This window comes from Typopeltis vanoorti, chromosome 19 (genome assembly GCF_054136105.1).
Source record: "Typopeltis vanoorti isolate ZY-2024b chromosome 19, IOZ_Tvanoo_1.0, whole genome shotgun sequence".
NCBI lineage: Eukaryota > Metazoa > Arthropoda > Arachnida > Uropygi > Thelyphonidae > Typopeltis > Typopeltis vanoorti.
In genome coordinates this window covers 79,281,347-79,297,088 of record NC_143567.1, presented here as the reverse complement: position 1 = coordinate 79,297,088, position 15,742 = coordinate 79,281,347, and the positions used below count along the sequence as shown (strand labels likewise).

General features: G+C 35.7%; 1 protein-coding gene across 3 annotated transcripts in view; it reads left to right on the top strand.

The window, feature by feature from the left end:
• Positions 1-15,742, top strand: part of LOC150096281 (transcription factor 12-like) — a 620,086-nt gene that overhangs the window by 404,130 nt on the left and 200,214 nt on the right. For all 3 annotated transcript variants that reach the window (XR_016549910.1, XM_090408842.1, XM_090408843.1), the window contains one exon: positions 13,645-13,724. Coding sequence is in view for 2 of the 3 variants with exons in the window: in XM_090408842.1 (XP_090264968.1) it covers positions 13,645-13,724 (80 nt within the window). In the remaining variant the exon portion in view is untranslated. The remainder of the gene's footprint in view (positions 1-13,644; positions 13,725-15,742) is intronic.

Here is a 15,742-nt window from a genome sequence, read left to right as displayed (position 1 = left end):
TAAACAAAGTTCCTTGTCTCTTATTCATATTAAAATTTAAATCTCTAGACTTATTACTTTTAAAAAATCCTGGCATTCGGGTTTCCAAACAAGCACTTACACTCTGAAATGTGAACTTGTGAAGAAACAGTATTCAGTATTACTAGATTTGAGAACCGTATACAAACTGCCTTGATCTTCGGTTTCAGTGGAAAAATTTTCTTTATACTTCCTTGCTGACTGGCTTCTGACATTTTGCAACACAGATGTTATTTCGTTAAGTTTTGAGAACAGAGGATACACCGCCCATTGTTGTAATCGGCTTGCAGGCAATTTTTATGACCAGTCATAAACAGTAGTATTCCCTTTCCTGAATGTTGAAAGATTTCGATGTCTGAAAATTCCCAATTATTCATGAATACTTCCATTTTTAAAAATACGTGGCTTGGTCACTGACATTTGCTACATTTCCCGTCGGCATGACTGGAATAGAAGCATATTGATAGACCTTTCAAGAATTGGTGGTAACTTAAGATATACTGACAACATATTACTCATAACAGTACTATGTTGTTAGCATGAAAACAAAAGTGAAAGTAAATAGAAAATGACATGAATGAACTCCTTTTAAAAATTGGAATTGATTGACATATGGACTCAGAATTAATGGCAGTAAAACAAAGATTATGATCCTAGATAGGAATCATAATGGAAATTTTTTAATAAAGGACTTCTTTATAACATAGATAAAATTGATCATTTTATTAGTCTGGCTCATTGCTCTCAGGCACTGAGAGTCATATGGAGGAAGTAAGAATAGAAAAATGTCTATCAACACAAAGAACAGACCAGTAAAATCCTTTTTCTTCTCTGTGGTTCTTTATGGCTCATAGTCTTGGACACTAAACAAGACATTTATGAAGAGGATCATTGTTTTTGAAATGTTGACCTGGAGAAGGATGCTTAGAGTTCCTTGGACAGAAAAAAATGCCAACCAAAGTAGGAAGAGCTCTACCTTGATCATCTATGTGAGAATTGAGAAAAAAAAATCTGATGTCATGAGGTCTGCCTTATCTTTAGGTGATATTACCATTGTACCACATGAATGAGAAAGAGAGAGGAGGAAAGATGGATGGACAGATGTTGTGAGGGGAGTAGAAAACTCGACTGCCATTAAGACAAGAGACAAGCTTAGTGCATTTGTCCACCACAAAGTCTGCTGTGGATTGGATAATTTTTTTGCAGTTGATATGAACTAGTGCTAGCTGGTTGAAAGGAAAAGTGGGAGTTTTTGACTGGTGCCATTGGACATATGATGAATTTTTGGCTTAGGATGGTTTGGCATAATTGGAGAACCAGAGTTTTGGATAAAAGTTTAATATTTTGAGTGAAGTGGGGAATAAGAGCATTCATTTTCATTGAGAATAATTTCTGTTATTAGACAGAGTAGATGCTAGGTTCAGAAGAGTGAAAGCAATAGGCATAATCATAACCAATGATTTAAACACCTCACCACTGAAGGGAGGTGAAGAACTCTCTTAAGTCAATTGTCGCCTAGCTGAGAACTTGTGACCTAATGTATTAGTCTCTGTCTTCTGCTATTCTAAGTGCACCCTCACCTTAGTCCAGTTAGAGCAGAAATTTGATCCAGCCATTTGCTTTAGGACCTGCCTCTTTCTCTAGCTCCTGGCATCCTGCTCTAGATGAAAGAGTTTGTGAATGTTGTCTCCCTACCTGTTTTTAATGTGTCCAAAACATCTGAGGATTCTTCTCTGTGCCAAACCATCCTAAGCCAAAAATTCATCATATGTCCAATGGCACCAGTCAAAAACTCCCACTTTTCCTTTCAACCAGCTAGCACTAGTTCATATCAACTGCAAAAAAATTATCAAATCCACAGCAGACTTTGTGGTGGACAAATGCACTAAGCTTGTCTCTTGTCTTAATGGCAGTCGAATTTTCTACTCCCCTCACAACATCTGTCCATCCATCTTTCCTCCTCTCTCTTTCTCATTCATGTGGTACAATGGTAATATCACCTAAAGATAAGGCAGACCTCATGACATCAGATTTTTTTTCTCAATTCTCACATAGATGATCAAGGTAGATCTCTTCCTACCATTCCACAAACTATCCACAGCATGTGCTCTCTGAAATTTCACCAAAAGGACATCAGAAAAATACTCATTGGCCTTGATACCATTAAGTCTTGTGGCCTTGATGCTATTCTTTCAATTGTACTAAAAGCTCATGTTCCAGACCCCACACCCATCTTGTCATCTTTTCAAGATGTCATACTCATCTGGCAGCTATCTAGCTTCTTGGAAGCAAGCTTAACTTGGAGACTCACCAGTTACTAAGTGGTCACCAGCAATATGGGTTCCATCATTCCACAGCTGAACTCTTAGCCAACCTCACCCACCTTTGAACACAGGCGATGGAAAATTTTGGAGAATATAAAGTAGTTATTCTTGATATTTCCAAGGCATTTGATCAAGTCTGATGTTGTTACCTTCTTATTAATTCCAGTATTCTCCACTCTACTTTTTTTATTTTAAAAAAACTTGTACTGTTCAGCTAACTCAGGCTTCATGATCTTCTTTAAGTAATGCCTTAAACACTGATTTCCTTGCCATTTTGAAGTGGACTGAGGACAGCGTGGTGAATTTTAATGCCACTAAATGCAATCTTGTCTTATTTCCAGGAAAAAAAACCATCTCACCCCCCCCCCCAACAATATTCTTCTTTTGGCAACCAGGAGTAGTTTTTTCTTCTTGGGTTTACTCTCTCACATGTAATCTATTTTGGCATAAGCTTGTGAGGAGCACAACATTTTCTTCCTCCAAAAGTTGGTATCCTTTTTTTCATTCCAAACATTACTTTTCTTCTGCTCAATTTCTGACATGTTATAAAACTCCAATCTGCCATGTCTTAGAATACTGTTCCCATATTTGGGATAGTGCACTTGCCTTCCCTCTCAGAATGCTTGTTTGTATTCAGAAGCAAGCAATTCACTTAACTGATGATCCTATGCTTTCTTATGATGACATGAATGTTTTCCTTATATTTAATCACTCATCATAACTGCCAAAAGCCCAACCAGGTTTGTCTCCTATGGAAATGCTATTACTGATCTTGGAGTCAAGTATTAACACAATTATAAGAAAACTTAATCATTATCTGTTATAAATGAAGTCAGTGATCTGTTATTGTTATGTTCCATCAAGTCGTTTTCTACTCCTGTGAACATACAGCAATCCCTCGATTAATGCGCCCATGATTAGTGCGTCATTTTTTTTTCAGTACCCAAATTCGATTAGTGTGCCTATATACATCTTAAAAATAAATATTACAGATTTTAAAAATTTTTGATCTATACATTTTTTATGGCTAACTGTTTTAAAAAATCACTCACCACGATGAAATAATTTAGTTACTGATTTGAAACATTTTACAGGGTTATTTTTTAATGTCATACTACACTATTTCCACGTACGCTATGTTCCAAATTTACAGACGACATAAATTTATGTTCCAAAATTTATGTCGTCTGCTTTACATAGCAGTTTGCTGATCATATCTCTTGCAATTGTTTTCTGTACCTTTTTATTTTAAATTATTTTCCTAACCTTTAATCATGAGTAAAAGAATTAGTGAGTAAAAAACAGAAGTGTGAAAATGATTCGAAAAGTAATATGATTGGAAGAAAAACCTGAAATAATCATCATCTTCTCCAGACTGTCATTTGCTCGCATAATATGTCCGAAGTATGACAATTTTTGCTTGATGATCATAGCTTCGAGGGAGCAATCTGGCTTATTCTGTCTATCACTGATTTATTGGTTTGCTTTGCAGTCCATGGCATCTCCAAACTCATAATTCAAATTCATCTATCTTCCTTCTTTCACTTTTTCTCAGGGTCCAACTTTCACATCCATACAGTACCACAGGGAATACCATTGCTTTCGCGATTCTGATTTTTGTTGTGAGGCTAATATCTTGCTTAAATTTGTCATTGCTTTCTTTCCGAGTAATAATCTTCTTCTAACTTCTTCAGTACAATAACCATCTTTATCAATTCGGGATCCTAGGAGCACAAAATTGTTAACTGCTTCCATTTTCTCCCCATCTACTTCAAAATCATTAAGTTCGCATGTTGTCATAACTTTTGTCTTTTTGAGGTTAAGTTTAAGACCATATTTAGCACTTTCTTCTTTAACTTTCATAATAAGTTCCTACAAATCTTCTTTGCATTCTGCTAGCATGGTGGTATCATCTGCATACCTCAAATTATTAATATTTTTTCCACCAATTTTAATTCCAACTGAAGATTCCTCCAGCCCTGCCATTCTTAAAATTTATTCGCTGTACAAGTTAAACAGGTACGGAGATAAAATACATCCTTGTCGCACCCCCTTTACCTATTGTGAAATACCCAGTTTCTCCAAGATCTGTTTGGACAGTAGCTTCCTGTTCATAATAAAGATTCCTCAGAAGGATAATGAAATGCTCTGGGACTCCCATTGTTCTTAACACATTCCACAGTTTCACATGATCTACAGAGTCAAAAGCCTTGCTATAGTCAAGGAAACAAAGGTAGACATTCTTTCGATATTCCTGTGCTCTTTCTATTATCCATCTCACATTGGTGATTTCATCTCTTGTTCCTCTGCCTTTTAGAAATCCTGCCTGTTCATCTGGCATTTCTCTCTCTTCATGAATGGTTCCAGTCTTTTCTGAATGATCTTAAGTAAGACTTTACTTGCATGAGAAATCAGTGCTATAGTTCTGTAATTTTCACACTCTCTTGCATCGCAAGATTTGCTGATTTTTTCCATTCCCTAGGCCATTTAGTTGTGATCCAAATTCACTGACATAGAGCTGTTAAAATTTTAACTGCCTCTTCTCTCAGGGCTTTGAGCAGCTCAGTAGATATTCCCTCTCTTCCTGGTGCCTTCTTACTGGATAGCTGTTGCAGTGCCCACCTCACTTCACTCTCCAGTGGTACTGGCTCCTGTGTTGAAATCAGTGATTACTCTGCTATCAAAAATAAAAAAAAAATAAATAAATTGTTATTTACGGTTGTTATATGCATAACAACAAAGATGCAGCATTATATCATCATCATCAATTTCCTGATATGTACTTACCCTCAAGGGATGTTCAGACTACTATAACAGCACTACATGATTAAGTTTGCATTAATTTCTTATCAGCAATTTTCCTCCAGATCAGTCTATTACTTGTGAGCACTCCAATATTGTTGAATTTAATGTTTCGTTTTCTTAAGGCACTTCTGACTGAATCTATTCACCCAGACGTTGGTCTTTCTCGGGATCTTTTCCCTGCTATCTTGGCATCAAACTCCTGTTTTACTAACCCTTTTTTTTTTTTTTTTTCATTCTGTTTAAGTGACCATACCACCTTAGATTAGCTCTGCTTACACATTCTTGAATGTAAACAATGTCGTTCCTTCCTAATGTATTCATTTTCAACATGATTCTGCCAGGAAAGACCTTGACATTGTTAACATCCAGGAATGTGTTAGCAGAACTAATCTCAGGTGGTATGGTCACTTAATCAGTTTATTACTGGGGGTGGGAGATGAGAGAGGAAAGATTAGCAAAATAAGTGTTCTCTGCCAGGTTGGCAGGAAAAAGACCCATGGGAAGACCAAGATATAGGTGGATTGATACAGTAAAAAGTGCTTTAGAAGACAGAAATATAAGATCTAATAATGTTGAAGTCTTGACAGATAACAGATTGATTTTGAGGTAAATTGTTAATAGGAAGTTAGTAATGATGTAAGTTCTTCATTTAGTACTATCATAATATCCTATACACCCCTTAAGGGTACATGTCAGGAATTTGATGATGATGATAATTATAAAGAAGCATTTGTAATCTACTGCTTGAAATACTTGTAGATGTATGGAAATTGTCCAATAAATATGCCAATTTAGAATTAAAAAAAAAAAAAAAATTAAGATTTTTTTTATTTTATTTTGTTATTCTGGATTTGCCTTTGCTGGCAAATCTAGTCATCTCAGTTAATGCTACCTCTGACTTGGACATGTTTTTCTGTGTTGATACAGATTTAAATATGTCTACTCTTTATAGTGCATTTTGCGTTCAAGGACTGTATGTTGCAATAGTTAACGCAATGTAAATGGAAAGGAAACGGGATCCTTGTTATAAGTTTACCGATCATCATTTTGGATTCTATTGCCACCCACACTAGATCATTCTAGCCTACATTATCTATTTCTCTACGCAAGCAATGGAAATTTTTGAGAAACTTTTATAGTTGCACTTGACATTTTCAAAGTTTTGGATTGGATCTGACATAGAAGCCTAGTTAGCAAATTACAGTTAATTGGGTGATGATATCCCTTTCTTTATATTACTCTGTCACTGCCAAGACAACCAGGGCACTCTTTTTTTCCTCCTCTTTCTATACATGAATGACCATCTCTTACTAGTCTTAGATTCCACTCATAGTTTTTCATTTCTCTCCATGTACTCCCTTCATTTGATAAACCTTACATTGCTTAAACATTTCAAGATCTTCCATAAATAGTAACTGAAGCATTGATCTTCTTATATTCCTTAGTGGAACTAGAAAATTATTATCTTCGTTGTTACCAAGACACAGTCCTGTCTTCTTTCTTGCAAGATATATCTCACTTCACCTTCCCTTACCTTTGATAATACCCAGATCTCCAAGCATGATGTGATTTATTTTCTTGAGTTGAAGAAGTTTGTGCCAGGAAGGCCTTCTAGCCTTCCTGGCACAAACATTATAGTAAGTAACTGTTTAGTTTCCAAAAATTTGTCACCTTTACCACCTGCTGATCCTGTCTGAATTCCAAATCTTCCCAACCTCATCATCATCATCATCATCATCATCAAATTCCTACCATGTACCCTCAACGGGTGTACAGGATATGACAGTACTATATGAAAAAATTACATCATCACTAACTTCCTATCTACAATTTTCCTCCAAATCAGTCTGTTACTTGTCAAGACTCCAACATTATCAGATCTTATATTTCTATCGTCTAAGGCACTTTGTACCGTATCAATCCACCTATATCTTGGTCTTCCTCTGTGTCGTTTTCCTGCCAACCTGGCAGAGAACACTTGTTTTGCTAATCTTTCCTCTCCCATTCTATTTAAGTGACCATACCATCTGAGATTAGCTCTGCTAACGCATTCCTGGATGCTGACAATGTCAAGTTCTTTCCTAATATCCTCATTTTTAATATGATATTGCCATTGATGCCATCTGTTCACGCCTCTAATCTTTCTCAGGACTCTCATATCTGCGGTCTCTAGTCTTTGGTCAAGTGTTTTACTTCTGACCCAGCTCTCAGATCCATAAGTTAAAATTGGTTTGAACACAGTCTTGTATACAGCTAATTTAGTGTTCCGACTAATTTCTTTCTTATTCCATATGAATTTATTCAATTGACTTCCCACGATACCAGCTTTGCTGATTCTGTTGTCTATTTCTATATTTAGTTTACCATCTTCAGTAAAAATTGTGCCTAAGTAGCTGAAATGTTTTACTTGTTCCACCGGTTCTCCATTCACAACACAGTTGACATTTTCAATGATTCTGCCTATTTTCATTGTCTTTGTCTTTTTATTGCTGACCTTCATACCATATCTATTACAACAGCTATTCAATTTAGTCAGAGAATCTTGCAGACTTGTAGCGGATTTATTTAGAAGTATAACATCATCCGCATAAAGCAAAGAGCTGACATTAACATCTCCAATTTTGATATCAGGTTTAATACCACATTCCTTCATAATGTGATCCATATAGATAATGAATAACAGAGGGGATAATGTACATCCTTGTCTCACACCAGATTTAACATTAAACCATCTTCCTGTACTTCCTTCAATTCTAACTGCTGACTCACAACTCAAATAAAGACTAAGTATTGCTTGATATAATGCCCCATTGACACCATATAACTGCAGCGTATTGAATAGCTTCTCTCTTGGCACCTTGTCATATGCCTTTTCCAAATCGACAAAACTTAAATACAGATCTTTGTTATATTCCCATGCTTTCTCGACTATCTTCCCAACCTTAGATTACTATTCTTACATTTGAGGTTGTGTGCCCTAAACATCTGCTGGCCTCCAGAAGATCATTGTTCAATTAATTGAAGTCTCTCTCTCTCTCTCTCTCTCTCTCTCTGACAGGCTCACTTCAACTACTCAGAAATTTGTTTTAGCTATATGCATTTTCTCTATGTATTTTAATGGTGAACTGTCTTCCATTACTGTTGGAAGTTTTCCACTTGGTTATACTATAAATTAAAGATACTAGGAAATTATACTTGGCTTAATTCTTTATCCAAGTGTAAGCAAACAAAGTTTGCGCCTGAAGTATTTTCAGGACTGGGGCAACTCGTATATAGAAGCTAATGACTTCCCATCACTTGCCTTGGTATCCTATAATGCAAAGCACATATCCTTCCAGACATGTATACATATATAATGCTATGCATTAGGGGAAGAGGCATTACTCAGATTGGTTTTGACCTTTATTGAGGTGAAAAAAGTAAAGGGTTGCTCATGATAGATAGTATTAGGAGAAAGAAAAGACAGATAGATAGCATGAGATAGAGAAAAGGCCTCATCTCTTTTATATATCATCATATAGCCAAAGGGTATCAGTTTTCCTTTTTCACCAATCTCATATAGATGAACAACCAAAAGACCAATTGAAACTAAAGTGCAAACATGACTGATACCCAGGTGGCTAGAACCATCTGGGTTAACTGCCTTGAGTTGGCCTTTTTCTGCTTGGGATTGCTCTCCAGTCATCCCTGAAATTGACTATAAGACCACATTGAATTAAGAGGATGGAACTATTTAAAAAACCTTAGTCGGAATTATATCTTCCCCTGGTGAATATTGCTTAATGTGGGTGGTCTATACCATCTAATCATAAATTTGATATCTCCTAGAATGCTTCTTTCTAAATACAAAAATCGTCTGACTGAACAATAAAATTTCCATAAGAAATATTATAAAGCATTTGGATGTTATATTGCTGGTTTTCAAATCAATGTTTCTTTCTAACCTTCCATAAATGATATTTTAATTCATTAATTATAAAAATCAAAATTCTTTTCCCATTGCTGACAGGTGGTGGGTATTGCAAAAAAAAACCTGTTCTGTTGTAAGTAATGGAATGCCCAACACATTACATAATCTGTTCCTAATATGCAGGGCAAGAGGGCAGCTGTAGAATGCATGTTCTACTGTTTCCAGTTGGTACTAGATATCACAGATCGGATCTCTGATGTTAAAGTACCTCCATTTGATGGTATTGACTGGAAGGTGGCCATATGCAATTCTTCAAGCAAGATCCTTCCTGTTAGGGTACCCTTGGAACTTCATTAAGTTATGAAACAAAATATTGTTGTCAGTTCCCAACTGTGGAACTTTGTGGCAAAAGAAATTAAAGATTTCTTTATACCAAATTTTACTTTTTTTAATGAAAGAATGTCAATTCCACAGTGTTCCAGCAGTCTTAGAGTTAAGCACAGAGGGTTGTAGTATTCAGGAACAATCTCAGCTTTTGGACCTTTATAATCATTAACTCTAAACAGGGGAAAATGAAAACCCAAGTAGTACCAGAGAAGGTCTGCACATGTGTGATTAGTCTGCAATATTTTATGGATTTTTGAAGCTGTATTGCTTAAGTAGCAGAATTTTAAGACTGGAAGTTCAAATCCTCCATGCTTCTTTGATAGTTGAAGAAATTCTTTTTTAACTTCTTGGTATTGGCTGGACCAAAAAAATTGCACAGGCTTACTATATAATTGCTTTTCTTCTGCTTCTGTGATGTCTGTAATATTTATTATGTACAACTGAGCAGGAAAGATTATGGTTTTGAGTATTATGGCTTTAGAAGAACAGGAGAGTGGCCCTATTTTCCAGTCTTCTAACATTTCAAAGTTCTTGTATATAAGTTCTTGGACTGGTAATATTGGGTAAGTGGAGAAGGGAATTCCAAGTATAATGAGGGGTTCTATTTTAGGGGTTAGTCCAAAAGGAATGCCTCCAAGATCCCACTTTCCATAAACTTTTCATTTTGTCTTGTCTGCATTAATAATTAATCCACTGCTTTTGCTGAATTTTTCCAAAATACCAAAAAAATATATATATATAAGGAATCATTATTCTTCAAAGTTCCCGCTACATCATCGGCATATGCTAATACCTTATTTCCTTTTTAGTTGAAGGAACTGTTATTCCTCACACACCATGTGCATTGTTGACTTACTGTAAGAAAAGTTCAAGAACCAATGCAAAGAGCAGTGGACTAAGAGGGCAACCTTGCTTGACTCCTTTTTTGAATTTTTACCGGGTCTGACAGGAATCCATTAAATAGGAGGCGGGTGGTTGAATTGGCATAGGCTCCTTTGATAACGGATAGCAGTTTTTTACCTACACCAATTTGCTGGAGGATGTGGAATAGAAAGGGATGCCGGACATTATCAAATGCTTGAGTAAGGTCTACTGATAGCACTGTCATCGACTGCTTTTTCGTGTTAACTAAGTGGATTAGATGATGTAACAGAAATAGATCAAATTCTACTGCTCGACCTGGTATTCCATACATCTGTGTGCTTTTAATTATGTATCTCATTCCCACTTTGAGCCTGTTATTGATAATGCGAAAAAGCATCTTGTGGTCAGTATTAGATAGAGAAGAAGGTCTCCAGCTGCTGATTATGGTGTGATCAAGTATGGCTTGCTACAAATTCACTTGATATGTGTCCTGATGAGAAAAAGGAATTAAATAGTGTAACTAGAATGGGAAGAATAAAACCTCAGGTCTTGTGATAAAGTTCTATCCCTAGACCATCAGGTCATGGGGATTTTCTTGTCTGGCATTCTTTATAGTATGGTAATTTCAGATGCTGTAATGGGTCTGTCAAGCCCATCTTGGATATGAACAGTAAAGCCATTAATGTTCCAAGCGTTATAATTTCCAACAGTACTGTTGTCTTCAAACAGATTTTTGTAGTGTTTTTGAAAGGAGTCAAGGATGTCTTAAGTGGTGGACATGTTTTCTCCATCAACACAGATTTCAGTGATAGGCCTTTCTTTGCAAAATTTTGTGAATTGTCTATTGAAGAATACAGCTGAAGGACTATCTGCTAAGTGCTGCTGTATTCTTATCTTCACTGTATAAGTAAAGCCATCTCTAAAAATTGGCGATTTCCCAGACCACTCCCTACGAGTGACCAAAAAATTGTCCAACTCAGCATTGGTTCCACTCGGTGACAGGCTCACCCTACCACTGAGCAAAACTGCTCATATTCCAGGGAAAAGCATTCACCGAAACAAACTCCGATAGAGGCCCTGCCAGAAAACTCCAACCCTCAGAGACTCAAATTGATCTCTCAAGGCAAAACTCCCCAAACATTTTAAGCCCTCCTCAGCAGGAGCCAGACTTGAAAGAAACCATAAGAGAGAGAGCAAAAACTCATATCCCAGGGATAGCTATTTAAGTAAAGCCCTCTCTAAAAATTAGACGATCCCAAAAGATCGCCCAACTTAGCGTTGTTCCACTCAGTGACAGGCTCACCCCATCACCGAGAAGAACTTCTCAGTGTTGGCTCCACCCAGTGGCAGGCTCACCCCCACCACAATCTCAGAGGCGTTACTAAGGTTAAAGTAATGCAGAAGTCATATTTTCATATACAAGTATCCAAAAGGTGTCACACCTTGTTATTAACATACTCTGGATTAGAGATAGTTATTGGAAATTTTTCCACTTGGCTATACTGTATAAAGATACCAGGAAATTATATACTTGGTTTAATCCTTTATCCAAGTGTAAGCAAACAAAGTTTGTGCCTGAAGTATTTTCAGGACTGGGGAAACTCATATATATATAAATTAATAAAGAAATCATCTTCTGCATTACTTTAACCTTAGTATCACCTCTAGGTCTGGCTGCCACCGATGAGACCTCAGTAAAGGTCGAAACCAGTCTGGGTAGTGACCCTTCCCATAATCCATACTATTATTATACATGTCCGTAAGAATATGTGCTTTGCATTATGGGATACTAAGGCAAGTGCTGGAAAGTGATTAGCTTCTATATACGAGTTTCCTCAGTCCTGAAAACACCATGTACGAACTTTGTTTGCTTACACTTGGATAAAGGATTAAACCAAGTATATAATTTCTTGGTATCTTTAATTTATTTTATATCTACCATCGTTGCTTGCACTTTCATTTAAGATTATAAAAATGCAAGTGGCTGCTGTTCAACATCATTCACAGTCTAGCTGTACCAACTGTCAAACTGACTTCTCTCTCTCATTCCATGTGTCTTCTAGAACAGTCTTTTCATATGCTGTTCACCCAAGGACAGCAACCTTGTCACTTTATAGCCTCTTGTGTGGAATTAATATAAAAAAAGTAAAAATTGAACTCTGTCTGTCCGTCCATGCATGCATGCCAAATAAGATTTATGGAAACATTCTTGAGAAGAAGCTAGGGAAAAAATGTGTTATTTGTTTTCCTTAAGAGTAACTGAGGGAAGAACAAGCCAAGTACAGACTAAATAGAGATTGTCAGGACCAGAAATTTGCTTTAAGATAAATAGTTGAGAAATGATGTCAATAGAACTAGGATCTATATTTAAGTACTGTTATTCATCAACTTCATGGATTACATCATGAAGGAAAGTGGCATTAAATCCAATATCAAAATTGCTGATATTAAACTCAGTTCCTTACTCTTCAAAACTTTAAATAAATACTGCTGTAACAAATCTATTATAAAATTCAGAAACTACAAAAAGAGGCAAGAATGTGTTAAAGATTAATGCATTCTCAATGACCAAATTGTAGAACAAGTGTAATGTTTTGTTTAAGTACAATTTTTAGTGGTGACATATTAAATATAGAGAATAAATAGAGCTGGTATAGTAGAGAGTCAATCAATGGAAGAAATTTATATGGAATAAGGGAGAAATTAACCTATATACTTAACTTGCAGTATTCATGATAGCATATACTGCCAGTTTACACCAATGTTTTGATTATGTAACGTTACTGTTTGTTGTAACCAAGAATTATTTCTAAGCTTATCATAATATGCTTCTTGTTTAATGGACAAATTATTTATTTTTTGATGACAGTTGTGTATTACACAGAAATTTCCCAAGAGTATTCTTTTTTAACATATATGCCTGAGCATATAATATAACTTTTTAACTAGTAGTCTCTCTTATCAGGTATATAAGTTATTTTTGTAATATTAATAATGCAAAGAAATGATATTTTTCATAACTGAATCAGAAATTAAGTTATATGTATATGTATGTATATATATATATATATATATATATATATATATATATATATATATATATATATATATATATATATATATATATATATATAGAAAGTATTTTACCTTGGGTATAATAAATGTTAAAGATACCAAGCTATTTTAAACCTGGTTTTACTGTTTGCTTACTTGGGAAATGGAGTAAAACCAGGTTTAAAATAGCTTGGTATCTTTAACATATATATATATATATATATATATAAAAACTTAAGTTTAGAAGAGTGTTATTATTAAGCATTTTTTCTGCATGTTTAGGAGTATCCCATTGGCCTCGTGGCAGCTCTCAAGCAGTTCCTCAGTCTTCTACCTATACAGATGGACTTGGTCATTCATTAGTAAGAATAATTTTTAATTTAATTTATGTTTAATGAAAAATAGATACCATGAAACATCATCGTCATCAAATTCCTGACATGTACCCTCAAGGGGTGTACAGGATATGATAGTACTACATGAAAAACTTACATCATTACTAACTTCCTATCTACAATTTTCCTCAAAATCAATCTGTTATCTGTCAAGACTCCAACATTATCAGATCTTATATTTCTATCATCTAAGGCACTTTGTACCGTATCAATCCACCTATATCTTGGTCTTCCTCTGGGTCGTTTTCCTGCCAACCTGGCAGAGAACACTTGTTTTGCTAATCTTTCCTCGCCCATTCTATTTAAGTGACCATACAACCTGAGATTAGCTCTGCTAATGCATTCCTGGATGCTGACAATGTCAAGTTCTTTCCTAATATCCTCATTTTTAATATGATATTGCCATTAATGCCATCTGTTCACGCCTCTAATCTTTCTCAGGATTCTCGTATCTGTGGTCTCCAGTCTTTGGTCAAGTGTTTTACTTCTGACCCAGCTCTCAGATCCATAAGCTAAAATGGTTTGAACACTGTCTTATATACAGCTAATTTAGTTAAAAGAAACACACATAATAACCACAGTGAAAATTATTTATTTGTAAATATTTCATCCTAAGTATCTTAGGACATCATCAGTACAGTAGTTTAAACAATGATAGGAATAACATACAGTTAGGGCACGTGATTACAATAGAATCTCATTAAACGTGCGTAACGTGTTACAGAAGTAAAAAAAAAAAAAAACTAATAATTATTTTACACAATTTTGTATGACAATTTCCCATACTTTAGGGATAGTAAGAACGTCGTTGCAGTTTAAATTTGGTCTGTGTAGTAGGGTTTCAGAACTTTCTTTATATAAACATGAACGTTTATATAAAGATCTTGTAAAAGTTTAGACTTTTCCCAATGGATCCTATGGCTTGGATTTTCAATTCCATAAAAGGGTGTGCCACCTTTTTATTAAATTACTCTGGATTTAGAGAAAGATGTTGAAAGTTTATTTTTCACTTGGTTAGACTATAATAAATTTAGTTTAATCCTTTATCCAAGTGTGAGCAAACTTTGTTTGCTCACACTTGGATAAAGGATTAAACTAAATATTTGGATAAATATTTGGATAAAGGATTAAACTAAATGATTATACTAAAAAGGAAGCGTATTGCCATAATTTATTATTATTATTATTATTATTATTATTATTATTATTACGGGCGACTCCAGGGAGTCCTTAGACTCATCGAGGGAGGCCCTAAACATCATGTCCACACAACTATACGACATTCTCACAGTATCTATCATACCTTGCCTTGAACTCACTCACCGTCATAGCACCCACAAGAGACTCTGGCAGCTTATTCCACTCATTTACCACTCTAAAAGCAAAGAACCCAGCTCTATCACCCCTACTAACCACACTTCTGTCCAGTTTCCAGTTTAGTGGGTGTCCCCTAGTTCTCCCACCACCAATCCTGATCTCAAAAATATCCTCTGAATTAATCCTATAGAATCCCTTTAGCAATATGACTGTCTCAATCATATCTCCCATCTTCTGCCTATCAACTAATGTCTGCAACCCACAAATCTTCAATCTGTTCTCATATGGTTCATTCCATAGACCCACTATCATCTTAGTCACTCACCTCTGGATCCTCTCCACCTCCTCCCCATCAAGAAGGAACCTAGGTGACCAAATCAGGGCACAGTAGTCAAGATGAGGTCTTATCAAGGCTCAGTACAGAGGTACAATAACTTGCTTGTCTCTGCTCGTCAAGGTATTTTTCAACAACCAAGTGAGTTGATGAGCTTAATTAACTACTTTTGCAAAACCCCCAAAACTTCATCTCCCTATCCACCAACACTCCCTGGCCTCATCAACCTCCTGGAGTACAGTTCCACCAATGTGGTATACTGCTGCTAATCTTTTCACCCCATGCATAACCTTACATTTTGTCACATTAAATTGACATCCATTCTCCTTAGCCC